This window comes from Amblyomma maculatum, chromosome 4 (assembly GCF_055883805.1).
Source record: "Amblyomma maculatum isolate TAMU_Amacu chromosome 4, ASM5588380v1, whole genome shotgun sequence".
Taxonomy (NCBI): Eukaryota; Metazoa; Arthropoda; class Arachnida; order Ixodida; family Ixodidae; genus Amblyomma; species Amblyomma maculatum.
In genome coordinates, this window is record NC_139347.1 from 96,598,392 (window position 1) to 96,625,746 (window position 27,355).

At 43.0% G+C, this 27,355-nt stretch overlaps 1 protein-coding gene, 1 long non-coding RNA gene and 1 other non-coding gene across 4 annotated transcripts; 1 reads left to right on the top strand and 2 right to left on the bottom strand.

The window, feature by feature from the left end:
• Positions 1-7,458: 7,458 nt before the first annotated feature.
• Positions 7,459-9,876, bottom strand: LOC146191720 (uncharacterized). The gene is made up of 2 exons (XR_014706364.1): positions 9,667-9,876; positions 7,459-7,815 (listed from the first exon to the last, which is right to left on the bottom strand). It is a non-coding gene; the product is annotated as an uncharacterized LOC146191720 (long non-coding RNA).
• A 1,350-nt stretch (positions 9,877-11,226) lies between these two features.
• TRNAA-CGC (transfer RNA alanine (anticodon CGC)) lies at positions 11,227-11,298 on the bottom strand. Its single transcript has one exon. It is a non-coding gene; the product is annotated as a tRNA-Ala (tRNA).
• A 231-nt stretch (positions 11,299-11,529) lies between these two features.
• Positions 11,530-27,324, top strand: LOC146191722 (uncharacterized). 2 transcript variants are annotated; one of them, XM_084602232.1, is made up of 6 exons: positions 11,530-12,078; positions 12,129-12,316; positions 12,405-12,586; positions 18,427-18,562; positions 22,012-22,141; positions 26,397-27,324. In XM_084602232.1, the coding sequence occupies exons 1-6, from the start codon at positions 11,727-11,729 to the stop codon at positions 26,486-26,488; spliced, it is 1,080 nt and encodes a 359-aa protein (XP_084458358.1). In that variant the 5' UTR covers positions 11,530-11,726; the 3' UTR covers positions 26,489-27,324. The 2 variants fall into 2 exon arrangements, with proteins under 2 accessions (XP_084458358.1, XP_084458359.1); XM_084602233.1 differs by having other exon boundaries at positions 12,156-12,316.
• The last annotated feature ends 31 nt before the right edge of the window (positions 27,325-27,355 follow it).

Below are 27,355 nucleotides of genomic sequence, written 5' to 3' on the forward strand. Positions count from 1 at the left end.
TGCATTCTGGGTTCTGTTGTGCCGGGTAGCAGCTCAGCAGTCAGATTCTTTTACTGGACTTGCCTGAGAGTACGAGTTGTGTGAAGCCTGCACACAGACCCATATCATGCCATTTGACGCAATTTTTACGCTCGACCGCCGTCAGTCTAGAAAAGGACTGTATTGGGTTACTACGACAAACATTACCCCAGCTTGTTTTAGGCGGAAAAAAAAAAGTTTGTGCCATGGTCGCCATCTTGCATGTTCTCATACACTTTAATTTCAAATTTGTAAAATTTGCTGTTCTCATCGTAGTTGTTCCAACAATATCCCAAGTTTTCTAGAAGTAAAGGAACCCAAGAAAATTGTTTTGGAGATTAGAGAATATAAGCCATGCCAGAATAAAATTCTCAAGTTTAGAAAATTTGCTTTTTGCAGCATTTACAGCTGTAAAATACAGAGTAAGGTGGTTCTAGTAAATATATGACGTGTATTAAGAAAAAAGTACCACTCGGTGGCATTTATTTTGGGAAGTTAAATCACAGCACTCAATTCCTTGCTCGCATACAGCCACCCAAATCTTCAACTAGACTGCACAACGCCCACTTTCAACAGTGATGCTGTTTAAGCTGGAGGTTGTTTCATCTATTGTGCGCAGCTTAATGTGTTCGCAGTAATGTCACCATGACCGGATGTGACATCATCATGACGTCACATCCAGTCATGTCTAATAACCAGAACTGAGGTCACCACATGACATCATGTCCGGTCATGACCGATGACTTCACCGTGCGATTCACGCATATATGAAGCTAACCTTGCCAGGCATCCAATCCAGGCATCCGTGCTGCGCCTTTCATTTGTCGCTTCCTCAAACGCCGTACCACACAGGAATCAGCAGTGTTTTAAATTGGTTTACAGGAAAGAAAAGCCATAATATCTGTCACACTTGTCCGCCGACAACAGATAGCCACGATGAGTCTCAAAGTATAATCACGGATAACTTGAGGCAAACAGAAACAGCATCATTGTGTCATCAGTCTTGTACATGACTGCAATCTGCCTTAATTTTTTTCTGTACCCCTGTGCCTTGGCAGGGATCGAACTTGCAGAGAGGTAAAAATAAGGCAAGGCCTTATTTTAGCTTGTATCCTAAGGTCAACATGAATTCCTAGAGGATCACAACTTGTTGAGAAGTGAGGACTGCAGCTTGCCTTTACTACTTTGCACAGATTTACAGTTTCAGAAGTGGTATGAATTATCTGCTACTTGGCTGAAAAGCGGAGCACGCAGCCTGGTTATTTTTGGCAATGGTGGTACTTCCATTATCTTATACATACTCTTTAGCATAGAGTCATGAACTACCACATTATGTGAAAGACTGCCTGACACAAATATAAAGCCTCCCTTAACCTAGCCATATGAAGTGCCTTTGTGGTCTACGGGTAGCATGTCTGACTTGAAATGCAAGAGTCCTGGAGGGTTCGATTCATTTCACCTACCCATCTGATTCGAGAAGCTTGAGTTGGCAGCTCCTGCCAAATCTGCCATATTATATGATCAAGTGACTTTGCACAACCCTGCCACCAATCAATTCCCGGCTATCACCCACAATTTTTTTCACAACCCTGATACCAAATTTTATGGTGAATGGCAGCCTTTAACGCTGTCATATTAACATGTAACCAAAATTTGGTTTCCTTCAAGTGGTGGCTTTAGACAGCTTGTGTTGTTTGTCCCTTTGAGACCTTGATTGGCAGGTGGCAAAGTAGAGACAAGAGGGATGATGAAGAGAAGGTAGGAGGCAGAGGGTGGAGAACGGGTACAATGTGTCGCACTGTGATTTGTAGATTAGGTGGCACAACCTGCTTGCATGGTCGTAACCCATAAGCTGCATTGAGAACAGCAATGCTAACTCCTAGCTCATACTCCCCTGCACAGATCGTATTCATTGTCTATACTTTTTTTTGGACAAGTTTTTCTGAATATCTCTAGGAGGTATGGCCCCTGAAGGCTAGGTATTGCTGCAAAGCACCTTCTCCAGAAAACGGAAACATAGAATGACCAGCTTGTTCAGCTTGTTTCTGCAATGGGCACAAAACTGGACTCCATTCCACTCGTGAAATATGGAGGTGTCTCTATGAACGGTTACAGTAGAACCCTGCTATAGTAAAGTGAAACTGAAGTCCCATCATAGTAGTGCTTTTGGTAAAACTAGGTTATACTAAACAACATCTGGCCGTGGCGTCGACTTCTCACGAAATGGCATTGCTGCACACGCATTACATGGAATCGCGAGGAAATTTTTTCTTAAAAAAAAAATAAGTAGTGCTTTTTTTTATGGTTTTACCGCTAGGCTCATCAGCACTGAGAAGAAGCCAACTTTAAGGCCTTGGAGCCGTGAGGGAAAGCATGCAGCACGTAGCGGGAAAAATGTAAAGCTGACCAAACACAAAAAGAAGACGGCCGGTCACTTAAAAATAGAGTAAAAGTGCAGCAAGAAAAAGGGAAGCGAAGAAACGGCCGAACATTCACACAACACTGTTCAGCATGAAGGAGTAGTGGCAAGAATTGGAGGCGTGGCTTGTGAGGTTTTGCAGTGCTGGACTGTCGCGCATTTTTCATCTATTGCCTCTTAAAAGATGGAAACAGCGGAAGATGATGCTGCGCTCACGCAATGCTTTGGTTCTCACCTGGAATTAAGCTCGGCTGTATTTGTATCCATGTTGCATTCATGCTAAACAGGTACTTCTACAAGCTGTAAAAGAAAAAAAAAATGAAAAAGGAAATGGCACAGAGATGATAAGAGAGAGATGGAAGGCATTTTAGAGCGTTCTTTTCATAAAGCAACAAGATGTGCTTAGTAAGCAGACTTTAATTACGAGATAGTATCTTCAGGACCGTGTCATCACTAACAACTGATATAGTAAGATTTTGGCCGGTCCCGGTGACTTTACTGTAATGGGGTTCTACTGTACTTATCAGTTCGCAAAGAGCACTTCCTGGCAGAAGGGCAGCTCAACACTGTTAATGTGGAAAAGCACTCACCACTCTGCTTGTGCTCAAACTGAAACCCACATCTGAATTTGATTATGCTTCCTGCAGGAACGACCTTTAGTCTGCATCTCAAGTGAGCATGCGGGGTATCTTGATGCTTATTTTTATTTTTTGTAACCGCAACCTCGAGCAGACTAATTCGCCAAAGCTGGCAGCGCTGGTTATGTATACGTTTGCCGCTGGCTCAAGCCTGCACTGCAGTGAAGTGCAGGCACAGAGCAACGCTAGAGAAGAGCACGGGCGTTCAAATTGCGAAACATTTCTGCTTCAGTCAAAAAGAATTCCATTTAAGCTTCCGGGAAAAAAAAAAATGCTAGAGTGGCCCTGCGCAATATAATACCAGCTAGTACCACATCACTACTCTCTACAGCGACTTTCTGTTAGCTAGTGCCAAGTTACTGTATATCTGGCAGAACCACATAGAATGGTTTGTGGGGTTTAACGTCCCAAAGCGACTCGGGCAATGAGAGACGCTGTAGTGGAGGACTCCGGAAATTTCGACCACCTGGGGTTCTTTAACGTACACTGACATTCCACAGCACACGGTCGCCTTGCCTTTCGCCTCCATTCGAAAAGCGGTCGCCGAGGCCAGGATTCGATCCCGCATCCTTAGGAAGCGCCCTAACCACTGCGCCATCCCGGCGGGGTAACACATGAATGTGTCATGACAAACACAAAATAACATAAAAGGAACAGCCAAGGTCGCAATGAGCGACTGCAGGTGACAAATGCATCGGTCCCTGGTACTCGTGCTTTTTTAACATCACACTATGCAGCACTGAACTGAATGCTCATACGAGCAAAAAGTAAAAACTCTAGGGGCACTTTGGACCACTAAAGAGCAATGAGGTGAAAGCCTTTATTGCATGGTGGTCTGATGCCCTCCACTATGGCACCTCCTTCCTTGTTTTCCTTATGGCTCGATTCAGGTGTTCGCGGAGAAGTGTGAGATACGCCTTTTCTTTCCTGTAAACCAATTTGAAATGCTGCTGATGCTTGCTGTACTGCGTCTGCTTTTGTATGCTGTGTCATGTGGCGTTAGAGCAAACGCCAAATGAAAGGTGCTGCACTGACGACTGGATCAGGTTAACTTTCACATGTGCTCGAGTCGCCTGGTAATGTCATGACATCATAGTAATCTCTGTCATTATCATCACTGTCACTATCATTATCAATCAGTATCTATCACTAAGTTCTTCACTGACAGATTTAAAGGTAAACAGCACAACCATGCAACTGCTCGCAAGATTCCAATGACAGCTCTCGCATGTTGGAATGGGGATGGAGGAAAGCAGTGGCAATGTGAGTGGCAAGTATGTATTTCCTGGGGCGGCTGTGCTGGGCAGATATCGTGCTAGAAAAACTGGCTACCCTGTATACGCAGTGCCTGGTGTCATCGATAGTACCGGAACTATGGAAGAACGCAAACATTATCCTCATTCATAAGAAAGGGGATGCTAAGAACCTTAAAAATTAGACCAATCAGCTTACTGTCTGTTACGTAAAAGGTGTTTACTAAGGTAATCGCTAATAGAATCAGGGCAACCTTAGACTGCAATCAAGCAAAGGATCAAGCAGGGCTTCAGAAACGGTACTCTACTATCGATCATATCCATACCATCAATCAGGTGATAGAAAAATGCTCGGAATATAACCAGCCCTCATACATAGCGTTCATTGATTACGAAAAAGCATTTGACTCAGTTGAAACCTCGGCGGTGATGCAGGCATTGCGAAATCAGGGGGTAGACGAGCCGTACGTTGAAGTGCTGGAAGATATATATATAGTGGCTGCACAGCAACCATAGTTCTGCATAAAGAAAGTAACAAAATTCCGATAAAGAAAGGTGTTAGGCAAGGAGACACAATCTGCCCAGTACTATTCACAGCTTGCTTAGAGGAAGTATTCAGAGACTTGGAATGGGAGCAGTGAGGGATAAGGGTAGATGGAGAATACCTCAGTAATCTGCGATTTGCTGATGACATTGCCTTGCTAAGCAACTCGGGGGATGAACTGCAAATAATGATTGATGACCTAGACAGGAAAAGTAGAAAGGTAGGCTTGAAAATCAATATGCAGAAGACTAAGGTAATGTTCAACAGCCTCAGAAAGGAACAGCAGTCTACATTAGGTAGCGAAGTACTGGAAGTAGTAGGCGAATGTCTACTTTGGACAGGCAGTACCCGCAGATCCGGACCATGAAAAGGAAATAACAAGAAGAACAGGATTGGGATGGAGCGCATTTCGCAAGCACTCGCAGATTATGACTAGCAGCTTATCGTTATCGCTCAAGAGGAAAGTATACAACAGTTGCATCTTACCTGTACTCACCTATGGGGCTGAAACGTAGAGGCTATCTACTTAAGTTGAGGACAACCCAGAGGGCTATGGAACGAAAAATGGTAGGCATAACATTAAGAGATAGATAGCGTGCAGAGTGGGTCAGAGAATTGACTTAAGTTACCGACATTCTAGTAGAAATTAAGAAGAAGAAATGGGCATGGGTAGGACATGTAGTGCGAAGAGAGGATAACCGATGGTCGCTGAGGGTAACAAACTGGATTCCAAGGGAAGGAAAGCGTAGCAGGGGGCGGCAGAAAGTTAGATGGGCGGATTAAGAAGTTCGCAGGGGTGAAGCGGATGCAACCTAGCACAGAACCGGGTTAAGTGGAGAAATATGGGAGAGTGCAATGGGTATAGTCAGGCTGATGATGATGAATCCCACAGACTTTCGGTAGAAGCAATGTTAGGTAACCCAAGGGCCGCCTTATACGCCAGCCTAATCATAGCGTCCACCTTGTTTTCCTCCGTCACGCCCATATTCATACAAGGCGTCGCATAAACTGTTCTACTGATCACGAATGCCTGTACCAAATGACTTGACTCCTTTTCCTGCAATCCTCTCTTTAGATTGGCGATTCTTTCAGTGAGCCTCATAGCGGCGTTTACCGTATTCTTTAGCTTTCCTAAGGCCTCCTTATTTTTCCTGTTAGTCTGCAAGTACATGTCCTGTTGTAGCATATCCTCCTCCTCCAATTGTCTGTCTCTACCCCTGGTGACACAGAGTAACATCGCACCAAGTGGTGACACACAAGCGATCTGTATCTGAAGAGTGGTGGCAGCTTAGATGAAGAAATGTTCATGTCAGGCCACACAACAAAAAACACTGAAATTGTGTGATTCAGCAACTTCAGCTACAGATTTTTTTTATCGCACTAGCAGCAAAGAAGCCAGAAGAGTCTGTCAGAAGAAGCTCTGATTTCAGCTTTTAGCGATTCAGGTACTACAACCACCTGTAATGCCAACTAGTGGCCAAAGGTGCACATAGTTTCCGTACCCACTTGCTTTTGAGTATGTACACATGATCGCTGCATGTCCTCAGTTTTATCTCTGTTTAGGAGGGTTTCCACAATCGTTAGCAACGATCTGCTGACACTGGCACACAAGCGTGTAGTTTTCACATAGATAGGAACCTAGTGTATACTTGAATGAAGGCTCTCCAGCTTATACAAACTATTTGTAAAAATAAAAATAAATATGATTGTACAGGGATTTTGGGGAAACCAACAGGTTGCTTGTTTTGACGGATGTTTGGAAGAAATGACTAAGTGAAATGCTCAAGTTCATAGGCCTCTTGTTTGTCCAACACGGGCATTGTGAAACTTCACTGGCTGAAGCTGCACTGGAATGAGGACATCTACAGTGGTTTGCCTCCACCAGGAACAATGCTGGGAATCTGCTTCATAGCAGTGCTGGTGCTCCTCAAAGTGGCAGTCCTGTACAATGTAGACCAGCTGCCACAAATAATGCACCGGTACATCAATCAAGTGCAAAGCCCTCACAGCCACATTAGGCAGTATTTGCATGTAGCTTCCCGAGAAGAGTTCAATAAACAGATATTTAACCTTCGTGGCACACCAGCTCAAATTTTGTCACCCTCTGCAAAATGTGCCAACCATAAACCACAAAAAGTTGACAAATGCACGAAATGAGTTGTGCTATGAGCAAAAGAAGACCGGGCTTAAAAATAATGTTTCTAGCAATTTGGCAAAGTTACGAGAATGGCAAGCCTTCACGATGAACCACATAACACATTGGTTCCTGGTATTTGGCTTCACTGCATTTTATTGGTGTAGTCTGGAGAATAGGAATTTCAAACTCGCAACAACCACCCCATCTTGATACATCAAGGCAACTGCTGCAGACAGATCCGAAGGCATGTCGCCTAGCACACATTACAATAGATGCTGTCAAGAGAATGCAAGAAGTGGCCGATTCCATGCCAAGTTACTTAAGACAATGCCGTGTTTCGGACACCATCACATACAGAGAACTTTTGCTCAGATAACCACAGCTGTGTTACCCCCGCAAGGGTCAAGTGTTGTTGTATATGACAAACTCTTTAATCCATGCCAGGCCTGTTCACATATCAATCTGTTGCTTTAATTCTAAAGGCTGAAAACTAGAGAGGCAAAAAATTGCAGTCACACATTTGTGCTTCTCGACCTCCCGCCACTGCAAATCATGCGTCCAAAATCACTCTGAATGCTTTCCAAATAATAACATATCAGCAAATGCAAGGGTGACAATATTCCACAACAAGATTAAATACATTGCAAGCAAGATATTTTAAACTTAACTAGGAGCACGCTCTAAATCAGTAGAAGGAGTGAGTGTCCATTTGGTCACACCAGTCACAGCTCACTGCGCTACTGAGGTAGCGGCGGAATCCAACTGGTAGAGGAAACTCGTACGTCGGCCCCGAGTATTCCTTGCCTCTGTAAATGTAAATAAAAGAGTAATACAGCAATTACATTTAGTTTGCATAAATTCAGCAAACTCACTCACAGTAGAATTTGATTTGAGTAAAGCAAGTGAGAGTGCCTGCCGCAGAAGGAAAAAGGCAGTAATGAGACTAGCAGTCAATGCTAGCACAAATACAAATATTTAGCACACTTGCAAAACACTGAAATAGCAACAAAGAGACTAAGGTAAATCATGTGTGCAGCAAGTGCGGAATATGCTGCGGCTTGCATGGAATTGTAATCAAGAGTGCTTATAGCAGCAACTGCCAAGCTCTTTGACAGGATTACGAGGTACAGTCTTTGTCAAAGGTGTAGAGCCCAGGGGGTCTGGTTCTGAGCCACTTCCTGCGACTTGTAATGAATTTCCGGTATTCCAACTTTGTTGATGGCAAGAAGATTTTTGTCCTACCCCCTTCAGTGGGAAAGGCCTCAACTAATTCTACATCAGTGCCACTATTCGGCTCAGAAGCGGATCCCCGGGCTCTACACTTTTGACAAAGGCTGTACATGCAACGGTGCCTCACTCTCCTCAACAAAACATACCACCTCAGGTTAATTATTGCTTTGTTTTCAAATAAGCTGTCAATGTCCTTGACAGCAGCTTGAAGCCAAGCACTGCCCACTATTTATGGAGGCATTGTTTCTGCTATCATTCCCAGTTTTCTCAAAGTGATGACGCTGTTGGAGCAAGCAAAAGATATATATTAGGGAACTCTGCGGTAGCGACATGCATTCGAAGTGTTAAGTCTATATAAACAAGCTCAGTGAGTTCTACCAATGCAGTTATTTTCGTAGTAAAAGGGCAGATACTCTCATGGGCAAGAACCTATGATAGCCGAAGAGTCACCCTCATTGCTGCATGCACCGATGTGAGTACTCGACCAGTGGAACGTGTGAGCATATAAGCACAATAAATTCGTGCGGGTATACGCCCGTATCTTGTAGCAATTTTATGCTGACCAGTAGGCTCGTTTCACTCCGGGGCTCATTTCGCACTGGGCCAGTTTACATTTATACTATCTCTCAGCTAGCCAGCAACTCCCCTTCTTTAGCACTTCGTCGACACTGTAAAGAAGCTGACCTCTTGCACTGCAGCACCACGTATGGGCCGCATAGATAAATACCTTACGACAGTTTTTTAACATATTTGGGAACACAGCGCGGAACAAGACACAACACAAGAAAACGAAGGTAGACAGGACGGAGCGCTGTGTTCCCAAATATGGATTTGAACCAACTAGCCCAACAGCAAGTGTTGCTTAAAGTTTTTTGACGGAAGCACGACCGTTTCTATGGGCCCAGCCACTCTATCTGCTGAAGCTGCGAGGAAGGCAATAAAACCTCCTGATCATAAACCAGCGCGTTCACGCTGGCGCACCACACCAAAATGCCTGCTACTGCCCAAACAAACTAGACCACAAACGAAGAATCTTAAAAAAAAAAAAAAAAAAAAAAAGCAAATTACAAACTTCCGTGACTCTCGACTCACAAATAGTTTCACATCATCTGTAAGTCGCCGCGTACTACGTCCCAATACCCCAGTGCACCCCGAAGACAACAGCAACCGGCGGTGCACAGCAGCAGGTATGCAACGGTTGTTTCAAGCGCGAAGAAACGGGATCGACGCCATTGTGCAGTCTCCCCACGCCTTCGCCCGGAGACTGTCGCGTGATTACGCCGCGTCAGTAATTGTGACTACCGCATAGCTGCACTGCCGTGTAAAAACTCGTTAAAAAAGCTGCAAGACGGTAGCAGAACGCCGACAAATGCTTTACCTAGAGCTCGCGGGCATGTACGAAACACCATAATTCGCGTACGACTCACCGTAGTCGGAGGCTGCAGACAGGCCAGGGACAGAACCGAAGGCTGCGCTGTTGAATTTAGGGCAACAATCCACAAACTGAATCAGATTTTCACCGAATTTGCATCTATCGGGATGATGCCCCGCAAACTAAAACAAGCCGACGCATGAAAAGCGACCTAGGGCTCGCAAGGCGCGAGCACCCGTTGCCCGAAAAGCGCGCCAGCTTTTGCTCGGGTGCAGCACTATAGCGGTGGTTCGAAACGGGGTAATTGGCATCTGGGCAATCTGGGTTTGAGGCTTATTTTCAGAAAAAAGCAAATACTAAAAGTGCTAAAAGTTGTTTGACGTCACATCCGTCGAGAGAATCAACGCGTCCTCCTTTCCACTTTGGTTTTGTGCGCGCATGCGCAGTTCACGGAGCCGGCTCTCTGCAAGTTCAGGTCATCCCTACAACCTGCTCTCACTGCACTTTCCATGCCGCGACGTCACAAAGAGGAGAGAGCAAGACTTCCGGTGAGGAGAGCAAACTATAAATAAACTATAAAAGCAGCGCCTCCTGAGGCCGGGATGGGCCGGGATTAACAGGGATGAGTGTTTCTCTTCTGTCAACAGGGATGTTTAATCCAACGTTCGTTTAATCATATGAAAACAGCCCGTGTCCTTCGGACAATACCTACATTGTTGCAGTTTTAAGCAATATTTTTTTTGGGAAGGTATGTTGGACGATTTCAAAACTATATATAAATTAGTAGTAACTAAAGCATGACAGAAGTGGGATGTCAAGCATTAATTATTTGCAAGTGCTGCAGCACTTGCGCATTGTTCAGAGAGAGGTGGATAGGTCTATTATTATTATTATTATTATTATTATTATTATTATTATTATTATTATTATTATTATTATTATTATTATTATTACATCGTCTAGTCAGTGCATGTCTGATTTGGCTGGGGGAATGCGCGCTGATGCCAACTTCGAAAAGTGCTGCAGCACTGAAGGCTTATCCACCTCTCTCTGAACGAGTGCTGCAGCACTCGTTCAGAGAGAGGTTGCATTTCATTTCCTTGTTATTCCCTTCTCTCCCCCGCTCCCCCCTTGCTTTTTCTCCTTCTGAGTGCAAATAATAATAATAATAATAATAATAATAATAATAATAATAATAATAATAATAATAATAATAATAATAATAATAATAGCGTTCGCTTCGCATGTGAAAGGCCCCGGGTTCGAACCCCGGCACCTCCAAGTGCGATTTTTTTTTTGTTTTTCCCGCATTGCAGTTTCATTTTTTGGTCACATACGTACTTACAGAGCACACTTCTGTATTAGAAGTTCGCAACCGCGCATTCTCAGCACTGACTAGATGATGCAATAATAATAATAATAATAATAATCAGAGCACACTTCTGTATTAGAAGTTCGCAACCGCGCATTCTCAGCACTGACTAGATGATGCAATAATAATAATGCGCTGAGAATGCGCGGTTGCGAACTTCTAATACAGAAGTGTGCTCTGTAAGTACGTATGTGACCAAAAAATGAAACTGCAATGCGGGAAAAACAAAAAAAAAATCGCACTTGGAGGTGCCGGGGTTCGAACCCGGGGCCTTTCACATGCGAAGCGAACGCTCTACCACTGAGCTACACCCCCAGGATGGAGAGTATGTTGACAAATATAGTATAAATCCTTATAAAGCTAGTCACGCGAAAATTTCGTAATTGCATTATATTTTTATGTTTATTTTATTGTGAAATTGTGGGTTGTTATGTTCAGGCTGTAATATAACGTATCAAACGCATTTAAGACAATGAAGTTTGTGCGTGCTCATGATAAACCTTGTAAGGGCTCTTGAGTGCGAGGTTAGGCTGCCAGGCTGCTTAGGCACAGTCCGTAGTTGCGTAGTGTCCGCACTTCCGGCGCAGTTCCGTCGGTTCCGTCATGTCTGTACTTATGTGCTGCAACCTATGGTTGACGAAAGCCTTTATTATGGTCTAGGTGAATAACGAAATACTTACAGCGTTTTTTGAAGCCTCACCAGCCACCTTACGCTCACCCAAACTCGTAACTTGTTGAACGCCATGCGTTCTGGAATCGTCCCGATAGAAACTTTCCGTGCTGAACTTCGAGTTCTGCTGCAAACAGCCACAAACCGCAGAGTACCCCCGAACGCTTTGAAAAAGTGTATACAAGAAGTGTTTTTTAGACAGAAGCGGTCAGCAACATGTGCGAAAAGTGTGTCAAATGTGTGCGCGCGGACAACGAACTTCTTGACGTGGTGTTCACTTGCATTTATATTATTCAGGGTGATTCTCCACATCTGCTTTGGAGGCATGACTCTGGACAGACTGTACGACAAATACACGTACCCTGGGCTTCGAACTGCACGTTTACTCGCCTTACCTTTGCTAAACCGGTTCCCATCATTAGCGTGTGAGTTGGTTACTTGTCCTGATTTGATTACTGACACGCCAAGCGTTAAGTTTTCGACTGGGTTTGGTTTCTTTCAGATTACCATGATAGGAGATGTTTGGTTTCAAATCCATTTTTTAGCCCTATGAACGAATCGGAATGTTGGCCATGCGAAAACCTGAAGGCAGTTGTCGATTTAACAGGTCATTCTGAAACTGCCGTGAACTACGTTTGGAGCCTTGTGCCCTTTGTTGTGAAGGTTTGTGTCGCTGCTTTTTGTCTGCTTAAGGCATGATAAAAACCGTTCAATCTTTAAAACAAGCTTACCGTATACCTTTCCTGCTTAGGACGCGCTGAAGCAAAATGTCAGCGATGAGCACCTGTATCACTTCTTGAAGACACATCAGGAACTTACAGAAGATACAACAGCAAAGTTCCATTCAACTCTCCACGGTGTGAATGAACCACATCATTTATTGAACTGGCAAAAATGGCGACAAGTAGATGACCACACTTTCCACATCACGTGGTAAGTTCTGCCATAGGTCTGCATCGCAAAATGTGTCATCAAGTGCTAGTGTTGCATTTTCCATCTGATCATAAAGTGTCTGCTGTTTGTCGGTGTGGAGCCATGCACGTTTTCGCATCATTAAAAGCCAAGCATTGACATGAGTATCTTGACAGCCTGGTCACGTCTGCTTTGCTGTGGATATTAGTGAGTGAGTGTCTGCTTATGTTGCGTATCTAAATTGGGAATGGGCAAAATCACATGTATGCACTGAGGGACAAGGTGGGCAATGTCAATACTGATATGGACAAGATAATCAAAGTAGCTGAGGAGCTGCTGTCAGGGCAATAAAATTGACAGTAGTGAAGCAGTCAGACATTGCGCCAGCAACAAAGGATGAGGTTAAAAAAGCTGTAGAAGAGCTATAGAAAGAGGGAAAGCAGCTGGGGAGGATCAGGTAACTACAGATATCTTGAAAGACAGCGGGAGAGGGGGGGGGGGGGGGGGGATATCGTGCTAGAAAAACTGGCCACCCTGTATACGCAATGCCTGATGCCATCGAAGGTGCCGGAATCGTGGAAGAATGCTAACATTACCTTAATTCATAAGAAAGAGGACACTAAAGACTTGAAAAATTGCAGGCCAGTCAGCTTACTGTTCATTACATACAAGGTATTTACTAAGGTAATCACGAATAGGATCAGGACAATTTCGGACTTCAATCAACCAAGGAATCAGGCAGGTTTTCGGAAAGGGTTGTCTAACATCGATCATATCCATGCTATCAACCAGGTGAAAGAAAAGTGCTCAGTATATAGCCAGCCCCTATACATAGCATTCATTGACTGTGAGAAAGCATTTGACTCAGTTGAAACTTCAGCAGCCATGCAGGCATGGCAAAATCAGGGTATAGGTGAGCCATATGTGAAAGTAATGAAAGATGTGTATAGTGGCTGCACAGCAGCCATAGTTCTGCATAAAGAAAGTAACAAAATTCCAATTAAGAAAGGTGTTAGGCAAGGAGACACAATCTTCCCAGTGCTATTTACAGCTTGCTTAGAGAATATTGAGACATGGAATGGGAGCAGTTAGCATTAAGGTTTATGGAGAATGTCAGTAATCTGCAGTTCACTGATGACACTGCCTTGCTAAGTAACTCAAGGGAACAGTTGCAACAAATGATTAATTATCTAGAGAGTAGAAGCAGAAAGGTGGGCCTAAAGATTAGTATGCAGAAAACTAAGGTAATGTTGAACAGTCTGGGAAAAGAACAGCAGTTTAAAATAGGTAGTGAAGCTCTGAAAGTGGTTGGCAAATATGTCTACTTAGGACAGGTAGTAACCGCATATCCAGACCATGAAAGGGAAATAACTAGGAATATAAGGTTGGGATGGAGCACATTTTAACGCACTCACACATTATGACTAGCAGCTTAACGGTATCGCTCAAGAGGAAAGTATATAACAGTTGCATCTTATCGGTACTCACCTCTTGGGCTGAAACACGGAGGCTAACGAAAAGGGTTCTACTTAAGTTGAGGACAACGTAAAAAGCTATGGAACGAAAAATGGTAGGTGTAATGTTAAGCGATAGGAAGCATGCAGAATGGGTCAGAGAAATAACTCAAGTTATTGATATTCTCATCGAAATCAAGAAATAGAAATGGGCATGGACAGGACATCAGATGCCAAGAGAGGATAACCGATCATCGCAATCATATCTGACCAACCAAAACCAAAACGCTAAGAATCCTGTCATTCAATGCTAGAAGTATAGTAAATAAGTTAGGTCACCTCGAGCAGCTAATTCTGGGACACCATCCTCACATTATAATTATAACAGAAACATGGTTACAAGCAGAGGTACGTGATTCGGAAGTTGTCCCATCAACATATAAATTGCTACGTAAAGATAGGGGTTCACGAGGGGGCGGTGTAGCTATAGCTATTAAAAACAACATAAAATATTCAGTCCTGAAGGGTATTGATGACCACGAAAGTGTGTGGTGCAAAATAACACATTCCGGTAAATGTATATTACTGGGAGGCGTGTATCGACCCCCAAACGCCCAGCCAGATTATCTTGAAAAAATGAACGATTATCTGTCCCAGCACACTAACTCAAGATCTAAGTTGATTTTATCAGGGGACTTTAACTTGCCAGGGATAAATTGGGCGGACTTTTCACACGACGGAAAAAATGCCCAAAGCGCGGATACATTTTTATTTACAGCATTTAGTTTTTCCTTAGATCAGCTGGTTACCGAGAACACCCGAGTTCTGTCGTCTTCCTCTTCACTCCTTGATTTAATTTTTGTTAGCAGTACACTTCCAGGGTGTTCAGTGCGTATTGAAGACGGCATATCTGACCACAAACTGCTAGTACTGTCATGCCCCATATCAGTCACTCGCAAAAAGAAGAAAACACTGCCAACCTTTGTCAAAGACTATGAGCGTGCAGATGATCCTGCAATTCTAAGTGCACTTGAGAATAGCTTTGCCGAATTCAGCGCACTGACCGATGTGCGTGAACTGTGGTCCTGTTTCAAGAACATTGTAAATACTTGCGAAAATAGATATGTTCCGCTTAAAAAAAAACGCATAAACAGGGAGTACCCGTGGATAACGCGCGAGATAATTCAACTTAAAAGAAAAATAAAACGACGGCGAAAAAAAGGAAACAAAACTGACATTGCAAGTCTTGTTAACTGCTTAAAGACCAAAGTCCGAGATGCAAAAACTCGCTTCTTTGATTTCACCCTGCCTTCCTTCATGGCCCACAACCCTCATAAGTTTTGGCGGTACTTATCTGAAGAGCAGTCAACTAGTTCCATCATTACAGATTTCGGCGACACCATAAGTAAACCTGATGATATTGCAAATGAATTCAATAAGTTTTTTCAGTCCGTTTTCACCAGAAGAGCCTCTCACGCTTCTCTACCTGCATACACAATCAAGGAACCCATGACAGAAATAATCATTAGTGAAGCAGGAATCCTTTCTCTTTTACAAACACTTGACACAAAAAATCTCCGGGTCCTGATTCCATCTCGAACACATTTTTAGCCCGATACGCTGACTGGGTGTCTAAATACCTGCATAAAATTTACGCAACATCTTTACAAACACTCGTAGTTCCCGATGACTGGCGCTGTGCCAAAATAATTCCCATACACAAATCAGGTTCTAAAACTGAACTGAATAATTATCGTCCGATATCATTAACAAGCACAAGTTGTAAAATGATGGAACACATTATTTTTAAAGCCATAATCTCATATCTAGAAAATAATAACCTCATTTATGAAAAACAGCATGGTTTCAGAACAGGGCTTTCAACAGTAACGCAGCTTGCCGAAATTACTAATGACATTGCTAACACAATTAATGAAGGCAACCAGATAGATGCTATATTCTTAGACTTCTCTAAAGCGTTTGATGTTGTTCCTCACGATGACCTTATAACAAAATTACTATCTTTTGGCATTGATCGCAACATTATTTCATGGATATCCTGCTATTTGCAGAACAGAAAACAATGTGTTAAAATAGGTGAATACGTTTCGCAGAACCTGGATGTGTATTCGGGTGTACCCCAGGGATCAGTTCTCGCGCCTCTTTTGTTCCTCATTTATATAAATGATATTCACTCCTGTGTTAGTTCATCGATCCAACTTCGCCTTTTTGCAGACGATTGTGTCGTATATATAGCTGTAAAAAAATCAGACGATCAAATTCTCCTCAACAATTCCCTACAATCAATCCACGCTTGGTGTATGACCTGGGGAATGAAACTTAACGCAGATAAGACCAAAAGCATCACATTCACTAATAAGAAGCAGCCTCTAAGTTTTACATACACACTTGATGACACACAGGTTAAAAAATATGATCAGGTGAAGTATCTGGGACTCATCCTAACATCTAACCTGCGCTGGGAGCCCTACATCAAATCTATTTGTTCTAAAGCTGAAGGTAAACTACATTATTTAAGGAGAAAGCTCCGTAACACGCCGGCCCATATTAAACTCAATGCCTATAAAACTCTTATAAGACCAACCCTAGAATATGCAGATATAGTCTGGAGCCCCCATCAAAAAAATTTAATCAACAAATTAGAGCGCATCCAAAAACTAGCAGTGAGGTTTGTCTATTCAAAGTATTCACGCCAAATTAGCGCTACCAGTCTAATAATTCAGTCAAATTTACAAAGCCTGTCACAGCGAAGAATCATTTCAAGATTAAAGTTTTTGTTCCAACTTCTTCACGGCCACTTCAAAATAACCAATTCACAATACTTACACCCGCCTTTCAAACACTCATCTAGAACTAACCATAGTAAAGCACTTCGTCAACCAGTCAGCCGTGTAAATATCCACAAGTACTCCCTGTTTCCAGATGCTACATCATATTGGAATAAATTACCTGAAGATGCGGTGAAGTGTACGTCCGTGGAAATGTTTCTTAATTATATCGAAAAAATTGACTTTTCTGTTTAATTCTCTCCTACACTTTCTTTGTGTGTGGATCAGAGAACATCTCTGTATTTTTTGTTTTTACTCTGTTTGAGCACAGTGATGCATTGTAAACACTCCTGCATGGGCCCGAAAAGGGCCTGCAGTATGTTCAAATAAATAAAATAAATAAATAAATAAATCGCTAAGAGTAACCAATTGGATTCGAAGGGAAAGAAAGCGTAGCAGGGGGCAACAGAAAATTAGGTGGGTGGATGGGGTTAAGAAATTTTCAGGGGTCAAGTGGATGCAGCTAGCACAGGACCCGGTTAATTGGAGGAAAATGGGAAAATCCATCGTCCCGCAGTGGGCATAGCATGGCTGATGATGATGCGTGTCTCATGAGTGCTTTACACAAGCTTGTTGATTGTGCAGTCTTGTAAGAGAAACATGAATGCATTAAATGGCATTTATGCAGTTATTGAATGCATTACGGTTTGGCTGTTTGATGCTTTAAGTAGCCACACAATTTCTTCTTTTACAAATTTAGTCAAAGTTTTCAGGACACCTGTTTTATTTTTGAGCCATAAAGTGGAACACTTTCAGCACCTCAGAAGACCAAATATATTGAAAAGTATGGGCAAGGGTGCTCCACTGCAAGGTGCTCTATAAAGCAGAGAAAACACAAGAGGCAGGTTAAGAAGGACAAGAAAGATTACCAACATGGTAAAGTGCACTTCTTAACCTCTGCATTTTGTTTAGTCTCCTGTATGCAGTGCTTGCAAGTGCTTCCATTAGTGAACCAACTAGCTGGAACACAAGCTATATCTACAAAACTTAGCTGTACTTAACAAGCCCTGTGAACTGAAGACTGATGAATGGCAGCCATCCTATTTTTTTTCACAATTCCTATCACTTTGCTCGCATTTCAGTTGGTAATGGCTGCACTTCTGTTGAAATGGCCTATGTGGACATTTCAGGATTGTGTTGTGTGTCACTGTTTGGCTGAACAGCAGCATATTTTTTTTCCTCTTGTCAGCCTTAGTTCACTTATGCATGCTGCTGTGTTCAATATAACCTGCAGTGATTTGGCAGTGACATTAATATGATTCGCACCTGATTACCTTTCCTTTGTGGCCCGATGTGCTCTGCTGAAAGCAGAACCCTTTCAGTTCGCAATTAGACACAACTATTCACCATTACTGGGTTTTCATTGCTTTGTGAAATAAAATCGGATCATAGGTAAGAGATGTGTTGTGGATGGAAGTCGTGTGGAATTATAAGATGTGTAAGGATATGGCGGCTGCGCCTGGCACGGGACAGGGTAGGTTGGGGATTAATGGGGAGCACCTTTGTTGATGACGACAGTAATGGCTGCGTAACGTCACATGCTCCACATGTCTTGCAGGCAGCTGGCATCGCCTCCAGCTGCACGAGTTCTCCGGAGAGTTTTCCACCGGCCGTACTTTGTGCAGAATATCTCCGAAGTGTCCCTGCAGAGGTTCCTGTTGTTCGATGGTCCTCATGCACCTAGCTACTATCTGGTGAGAGGCTGAACCTCATTAGGGTAATTTTGGCCTGCCACTTAGTTTTTTATGCAATGGTGCAATGGGACCATAAGTCTGTTCGAAAAGTGGATGACCCTTAACCTGAAATATCATTGCTAGTTTAGTGGAAACGAAAAAGAGAAAGGTGATATGAAATGAACCAACTAGCCCAAGTTTGCGTTCTGTTGAACTTTGCATGATCCATACACTCCCTGCTATGAGAGCTCCTGAAAATGTGAAGGTGCGTTGCTGTTCAGAGGATCCTGTGAAATGAGTTGGCGAGTAAGTGTTTAAGTCAGGTAACACTCATAAGCGTAAGCAGTTAAAAACTTGTGAAAAAAAAAAAACATAAAGGGACAAGAAACACTTTTCTGCTATTCTATTATTCAGTGGTCCTTGTGCCATTCATAAGACGAGTACAGTCTTGCCTCTTTATACGACCCCCGTTAATATGGATGACTCAAATAATAGACAGTTTTTCTGGGGACCAATGTTTTTCATGTGTTTACGTCTCGTTAATATGGAAACTCGCTGTCCGGACAATGGACAAGGAGAAAATGCACAAATACCATCAGGGTCAATGTATTTTTGTTGCGTTAATATGGACAGTCGTGAAAACCAAATAGTTATACTGCTTCAAAAATAATTTCCCTTCTAGATTTTGTTGACAGGAACCACATGAACATAGTGCCAATGACTGATTGATTGCCCTTTTCGCTTGTGGTTTCATATTTTACACTATAAATTTGCACAGTCGATGCACGCTATGATTTTTTGTATTGCATGAATTCACTTGTACAAAACTCTGATTGTAGAAAGTTGGATTCCACAACTTTCAGCTAACTAAATGCTGATACGGGGCTCGTGGGAGATGAAAAGTAGAAGTCAAGTAATTTACTGTATTAATGAAACGCCATCGAAAACAGTATGCAACTGCACCAGAATATTTTCAATTGCATAGCATTTGAAGCATAACGGTGACTCGGGTAATATTCTTGTCGCTCCTAATGCCAACGCTAGCCTACATTTTATTTTTTTTTAAATATTCCGATCCCTTATTACAGATGACTCGCTTTATGGACAGTTTTGTGCGGAAACCAAAGGGTGTATATTAACGAGGCATGACTGTACAGTCGTGCCCCGTTAATATGACGCCCGTTAATATGGACGACCCAAATTATGGACAATTTTTCTGGGGACGAAACTTTTTCAGTGTATTTCTGCCTCGTTAATATGGAAACTCACTGTCTGGACAATGGACAGGGAAAGAATGCATACGGCCCACTTGGGCCGATGTATTTTTGTAATATGGTAATATGGACAGTGCTTGAAAAAGAAGCAGAGGAGTCCAAACGCAAGTTAAAGAAGGGCACGCCGCCCGCGAAGCTACGTGACAGCCGATACGGCCGGATGCCTGAACGAGTCCTGTGGGGTTGGAAAGAACCAAAGCGGGCGTGTCGCCGTTTTAGAGGGGGGGGGGGGGGGGGGGCACAAGAGCGAAGAGGATTGTACACAGCAGACCGAGGGTCGGCGTAAGAAAGACCCCGAAAGAGGGAACCAGGAGATTTCTGGGTGCAGCGGCAGTGCCGCCGCAGTCGGGAAAACAGCCACACGTGGTTGCAATAAATTCTGCTGAACGTGAACAAAGAGGCGGTAAAAGCGTAAGAAAGAAATGACAAGAAGAAAGACAAACGCCTACAGTGGCGGCGGGAACTGAAGTTTTCTTTCCCAAAGCACAGTATGTGTTCCATGAAGCCGTTAACGCTTTTCGGTGAGAGTTAAGACACACTCACAAATTAGGGCGACAAAAGAAAGGCGATGTATGAGCACACAACCGAGACTGGGCGTCCCGTCCTGGACACGCTTCCCTCTCATGCTCCTGGTTTTCGTCCCTGTTGCGCTGCCGAACTGCCACATTTTGCACCTCAGGCCCGCATGTCGGCTTCGCTTTGAGTCAACGATGCAGCCTTGACAAGGTCTGAGCTCTTCGTAGTCGGCTAGCCGTCGTTCTAAACTGTACTTCAGCTTGCAGTGTTTGTTTTATAGGAACACATAGAAGCGATGCCAAGAAAATGGGATGTATCGATAGCCTTCTGCATAGCAGCTTGCAACTTGACTCCCTCGCTTCCTTACGGAAACAGTACAAGTCAAAAAAGAGAGTATCAGAAGAACGGAAAGGCAGAAAGGTTAACTAGGCAAGAAAGTGCAAAGCATCAGGAGCCTGTAACCCTCAACTTGAGTCTGGATTTTGGCACGGCGGGAGTAAAACGCAAAAGAACAGAGCTGAACATAGGTGCGAAGCAAGCAATCTGTGAATACAAGCGGCAAAAGCCATCTCAGCCAATTCAAGCCATGAGGAACTAGTATAGACAGCTTGGCTGTTTCCTCGCCTCAGAAGAATCTCAAGCAGCTACTTAGCGGCTAATTTGCTAAGTGACGATGCCATTTTGGAAGTGGCGGTAAGTAGAGAATCGGACGCTGATTTATTGGCCAGTGAGGAGTTCGTGCTCGAAAGTTCGACCAACACAAAGCCCACCATCACGCGTGTCATGGTACACGAGTCGCTTCAGACTGCACTAAAATTTTTCGAAGACAGCAGTGATAAAGATAATGCACCCAAAATTGCCGGTGTTCTGTCAAATTTTGAGTCCAGTGCACAACATTATCTACAAAAGCAGCCATCAATTGCAATTCCTTTTTTCTCAATAAAATCCTTTTCGTTTTTATTCATGACTCATTATTATGGATGGCTCGCTTTATGGACAGTTTTGGTCGGAAACCAAAGTGTCCATATTAACGAGGCACGACTGTATATGCAAAATAGGCCGTCAGCCTATTCTACATGAAACTGCATGTAACTGTGCTCACAATAGTATGTGCTCGCATTTTAGTTTTTACTTCTCTCTGGGTAGCATTTATGGAGATGGATTCGAGTAAGCTGACCTGATGTGCAGGGCGTAATTGGAGTTACTGGAAGCTCCTCTGGTACATTTGGCACCATGAAAAGCTGTCATATCGGTATATCAATGTTTTTCAAACAGCACAAAGCTAAGCAGCATTTATCTTTAAACTAGGCCTTGTATCTTTATGCATTCTATCTGTGGCACCCTTGTTTATCAGAGCTTCCCTTGTCAGAGCTGGACCTTCTCATAGTGATACCTTGTAATCTCACAGTTGACGTGGCCAAGCTGATGCTTTTTCTTGTCTCTGCTGCTATTTTTGTCTCAAGTAGCAGCACTTGTGACAAAACGAGAAACAGAGCACGACGAAAGTTTCCTGCACTCATATCTAGGTCACAAGTGATAATTTTGTGTTATCTTTCAGCTGCCACATCTTTTTTACCTGATATACTAAGGTGATGCAAGAGGCACTGTATGTTGCCTTTTTGCGAACTCCAGTTTTAGGGAAATTGATATCAAAAAGTTCATACAAGATGTTCCTTGCAGCCCGAGACAGACTTCTCAAGTTCCTGGCTTGTGCAAGTGGAAGGAAACCGACTTGTGGTGCTTGAACCATCAGAGCTTTGTGTACGCCACTGCCGCCTGGTGTCAGTACTTTTGAAGCCCAACGATGTCCGTAAGTGCCCACAAGTGACAGCCACCAGGACCATTGCATGGCTCGCTTTGGAAGTGTATTTTACTTGTTTGTGGTCACAGTAGCAAAGCCATGTCGTGGGGTCAGTAATGCTAAGGAACGCATGCATAAGAAGGTTTTAGCAATGCCACACCAGAATGATGGATTGCACGAGTGCGAACAGAAACCACTAGACTGTCATCTTGGCCGGAGGAACCTACCACTACACCGTCAACTGACATATCGATGGTCCTCCAATAAATGTGGTTGGAGCCACTTAATCAATAGCCTGTACATCTGTTGTGATCCAGACGTAATATTAGCTACAAAAATTACAAAAATGTTATTGTGTTCTCGTTCAAAATTTAGATGTCTTTTGTATTTAACCTTGGGCTTAAGCAATGCCATGCCTGGGTTTCATTTAGTGGCCCTCGTATTATGCTTTTTATGCAGTTAGTGTTGTTTTCACCCTGCGTTTTGACACATTCCTGAAAGGAATACAAGAAAGGTTTAGCATATTTAGTTTGATAAGCCATTTAATTCAGCTTGGTGAAAGCAAGGACAGCATGAAACAGAGAATCCTGGATGCAAATAAGAAATGGCCGAGGGATCTGAACTGAAACACTTTCATTAACACGACGGTCTAAGTAAGCTGAAGGTTTTCATCTGTGACCACTCCTAGGGTAAACAGCACCTTGGAAAACTCTTAATAAAACTGATCATATTTGTGATGCTTCAGTGTTCCCCCGTTTATAGAGAGGAAAATGGAACATCTGAAAGCAGCATGCTTGTTGTTTGCAGCACTAAGAAACAGTGCAAATCTTAGTTTCCTTGCAAAAATTGACAAAAATTGATATGGTATTAGGATCACTTCAATGTTAGGACATGATGAAACCAGTGCATTGAAAAGGTGGGCATTATCATCCATAAAGGGGAAAATTTTCATAATTACAGATTTACAAAAGGAGCATCCCATGATTGCAGAGAAAGAATTTTAACCTTCTCGGATGAGTAATTGTGTACAAACTAGTAGGTCCTCGTATATCCCCATGTTGAGTATATCATTTCCAAGGTCTCAGCGGTACTTACTGTAGCTAGTTCCTGTTACAGTGGCTCATTAAGTGAACAAATCAACTCTGTTTACACAGCTTAAAGTGTAGCGCTCAGTCCTGTGTCGTCCTTTCTTTGTCCCCATCTTTTTCACGCTGTTTGATATGACAAAGTGTAGATGCTTGCAGAAAAAAAAGCAAACAAAAATTGATCTCTCTGGAGCTATACCAGTGCTATCATAAAGCTCGCAGCCATTCATCAACAAAAAAAAAAAAAAAAAAAAAAAAAAGATTGCGTGTCCCTTTTGCATGCATGACCTGATATTTTTCTAGGCAAGGATTTTCAGACTTCAGTTCTCTCTTATGGCCATGTTTCTGGAAAATACTTCTTGTAAGCACTAAATTTCACTTTGTTCAGGCCATCCACAAATGTGAAAAAAGCACCTGAATGTGTGAGATCTGTTTTACTGAAGTGCAGTGGCATTTTGTAGATTTCTGAAACAGTACTTTGCTGTAAAATGAATTTGCTTGGTTAACTTCCTAGTTCCAGCTTGAAGATTAATTTAAAACAAAAAACATGCTCTGAGAAAAAAATATTGCATGAAAAAATTATGCAGCACTACACAGCACTAAGATGTCTACCAACTTTCCAAAAAATTTAGTACTACACTCTCAAAATATTCAGAAATTACAACTTACCCTAATTTGCAACATATTGACATCATAAAAAAATAAGTTGTTTACCATAAAAAATTTTTTGGCTGCTCATTTCCTACACTTTTCTATGCAAATACCACATTGAAAGTTTCAAGGCGTAAGAATAGTGGTATACTTTTAAGAAAAAAAGAAATCTAAAATAATGCCAACTGCCCAATTTTTTAAAGCTGTATGGCAAGGTGGCTAAATTTAAATCATAAAAGTAAATATTAATTGCTTGGATAAGTAATTTATGGAAACATTAATCAATGTGTTCTTTTATGCAGATAAGTTAGTTTTTAAAAGCAAAAGTTGCAGGCTTTTATTCGGCAACAGATCTCGCGCTCCACATGTCTGCTTTTTGTGCCAAAACATTTTGCTACTAGTAGAAATATAGCGCAAAGCACGCAGGCACAATGTCTGGCCATGTTGTGAGCAGACCCGCAGTTTTAAAGTCTGCATTAAATTTCTTCCAAGCTGCAGTCAACCGTAGCACAGCCAGGTCGTAGCACCGCAGTCGGTCATTGGCAATTTTGGAATAAGCTGTACATTTCTGCTCTGCAGCCATTTAACTGCATTTCCTAGGTCGACCTTGTTTGTGTTCGTACGCTGCAATTTTTGTGAAAGAGCATGTGCACCAGTCATACCTAATCTACTTCCTTCTCTCTAGCATTCAGTGTACAAGATAGCCGCTTAATACCAAGCTCAGCCACTAGGCCCAGAAGTGACATATTTTGACCGCTTTTGGATGCCAAGTGCCATAGTGTGTAACCTGGAAGACACCACGCACCCTGAAATAACATATTAAGACACTTTATAGGCTCATCAGTGCCTGTCCATGCGTGCGTTCACGAGAGGTGTCACACTTCTTCGCGAGATTCCAATTCACGCATATACGATGCTGACTCCGCCGGGCGTCCGTGCTGCGTCTTTTATTTGGCGCTTCCTCGAAATCTGCACCACACAGCATAGTGAAGCAGACGCAGTACAGCAGGAACCAGCGGCATTTCAAATTGGTTTAGAGGGAAGAAAAGGCGCAGTATCTGCTGTCACACTTCTCTGCAGACAATTGAACCGCACCTGATAAATTCGCCATCCTTAGGCACCAGCGCTACAGGAATGTTTCTAACGCCAGATTGTTGGAACGCTTCCAGAGGTAGATCATGATGCACAATGAAAGCCAGCCAGGGGGAGCACCGTAGAGGAAGGGAGAAAGGTGGGAGTAAAAGAAGGACGAGAGAAAGAGGCCGTAGTGGAGGGCCACGGACCACCGCGCTATAAAGACTTTCGCCTCATTGCACTTTAGTAGTCCAAAGTGGCCCGAAGTGAATTATAATTTGAAACTAAGCCGACAGTTATTTTAAGAACACATGATACGGAACTCTTTCATCGGCTTAGATTTGAAGTTTTATAAATGTTTTATAATACATGTGGACAGCCCTTTGAAACTGTAAACATGGCACGCTTGCGGTGCGCCTACAGAACTCTTAACAGAAGACAGCAGTGTAGCCATTGTACTACTCCTAGTCGTAGCGACGGAAGTACTTGAGATATTTTTGGGATGGTGGCTGCGACTATACATAGCAGGAATTTCACGGGTCATGGAGCCTCGTCCTGCCACGGAACCTGGCAGCCTGGGCATTGCATATCAACGGCGCTTGGGAAGTCCACAAGGAGTGGGCACTAGGCTTTTCACAAATTAATGTTGTTTGCGTCTTGTAGCTCTTAATTCATTCATCCTTGTCATTCCTAAATTTCCCATTTTTCTGCCGCTTTACATTCGAGGAAAATTTTTTTCTTATTCTTCCCTGACCTTCAGCTTTTGGGTGTTGGTTTCAAACTGAGGTTGGCCGATTCGAGTAAGTACGATATGTAAGCAGGACTTTTGCTCATGCAAGAAGAGAGCACCCGTGCCCTATCGTGGAAAATGAACAAGCACTAACGTTTTGTGAAATGAACCAAAGAACCAAATGGCTCCATGGCACCGAATAGTGCAATTGCTTTTGACAAGCGTGGTAGTGCTGGAACTGCCGTATGCCACTGGTGGCACACTTGCTGGTTGGCAATCATGCGGGTTTCTGTTTCAGCACTTGGGACTTTTCTGTAGTCAAATTGAATGCAAGTCAAGGAAGCATGGTTGCCGAGTGATACTAGACCTAGGGTGATAAATGTCCTCATGCCCTCGCTAGAGACCTTTGCTACTTTTCATTTTGAAGGGGACTGTCTCTTCCAACTCGACAAATCTTAAAAGTGGGCCTAAGAAGTGAAAAATACTTGTTTCTTGAGAAATGATCATGATCAAGTACTACTTCTGTGTGCTTGGTACTAGTGAGTTGACGAGATGAAAAATGTCCAACTTCCATCAACGCAGCTACTGCGTTCATTAGCAGTCGCATGCATTTCAGCCCGGTTTCAGTGATGCTGACTGGGGTGTTTGCAGTTCTGCCTCCTAGCGCACTGCAAACGTTTACAGTTTGAGAAAATGTGCTTTCTTCTTCTTTGTTTCTTTCCAGTGTACTTCAGCAGCACAATCTCCAAGGCAAGGTCGATACCTATTCACCTTGGGGACTCGCCAAGTATCGCATATCTAGGTTCATTCTATTGAAGTTGTTCTGCTCTTTCTAGTTTGACACACACTGGTGCCAAAGATGAGTATTTTTCAATGCAAAGTTGCATAGCTACATTTTTGAATTAAATTAATGTGCTCTAATGCAAAGGCAATTTTATAAACACCCCCGCTTAGATCAAGTTGTTGCAACCGTAGGAAGGAGGAAAAGAAAATTCACGGGCCTGCCAACCGGATAGCTGAGCCACCACCGCTGCTTCGTGTGAATGGAGGAGAGTTGCGAGAAAAAGAAATTAAGAAAGAAAGAAAGAGGCGTCTCAGCAGCTATTGTTCACCACCAAAAAATGGAAGAGTTCCTGCAGAAGATTATTGGTTATTTTGCCTTGCCCTCAAGCAATTTTGAGCTCAAGTTTATGGAGAGGTTGTCCTGCAGTGCTTGTTTATAACTTTTTCAAAATTAGCATTTCCACAAAATCAGCCGCAGAACTGTGACCAAAGCAAGAGTGGAGTTAACTCTGATTGCTTGCATTGCAATATTGGCAGCATTTGAACATGCTCAGTGGTAGAACTGCTGCGCCAATTGCGCCAAACAGCGCCAAATCAGAAGTCCTGCTACATGCTGCTACAAAACCAATTTTTTGCCTACTTCTGCGCCACGCCTGCGCCAAAAGTCGCCAAATAACTCTGCCGACAGCGAGACGGAAATGTCATTAAAGTGTCGCGAAGCCAAAACTGACATCTGCTGGCAACACTGTGCAAGACGGAAGAATATTTTTGCAGATCCTGGGACGGACAATCACGTGACACAAAATTGACGTTTGTCTACGTCACTTCTGCGTTTCCTGCTGGTGTTTCTTTTTTTTTTTTTTTTTTTACGCTCTACTGGGAAGGAGTGAGAGGGGGCTG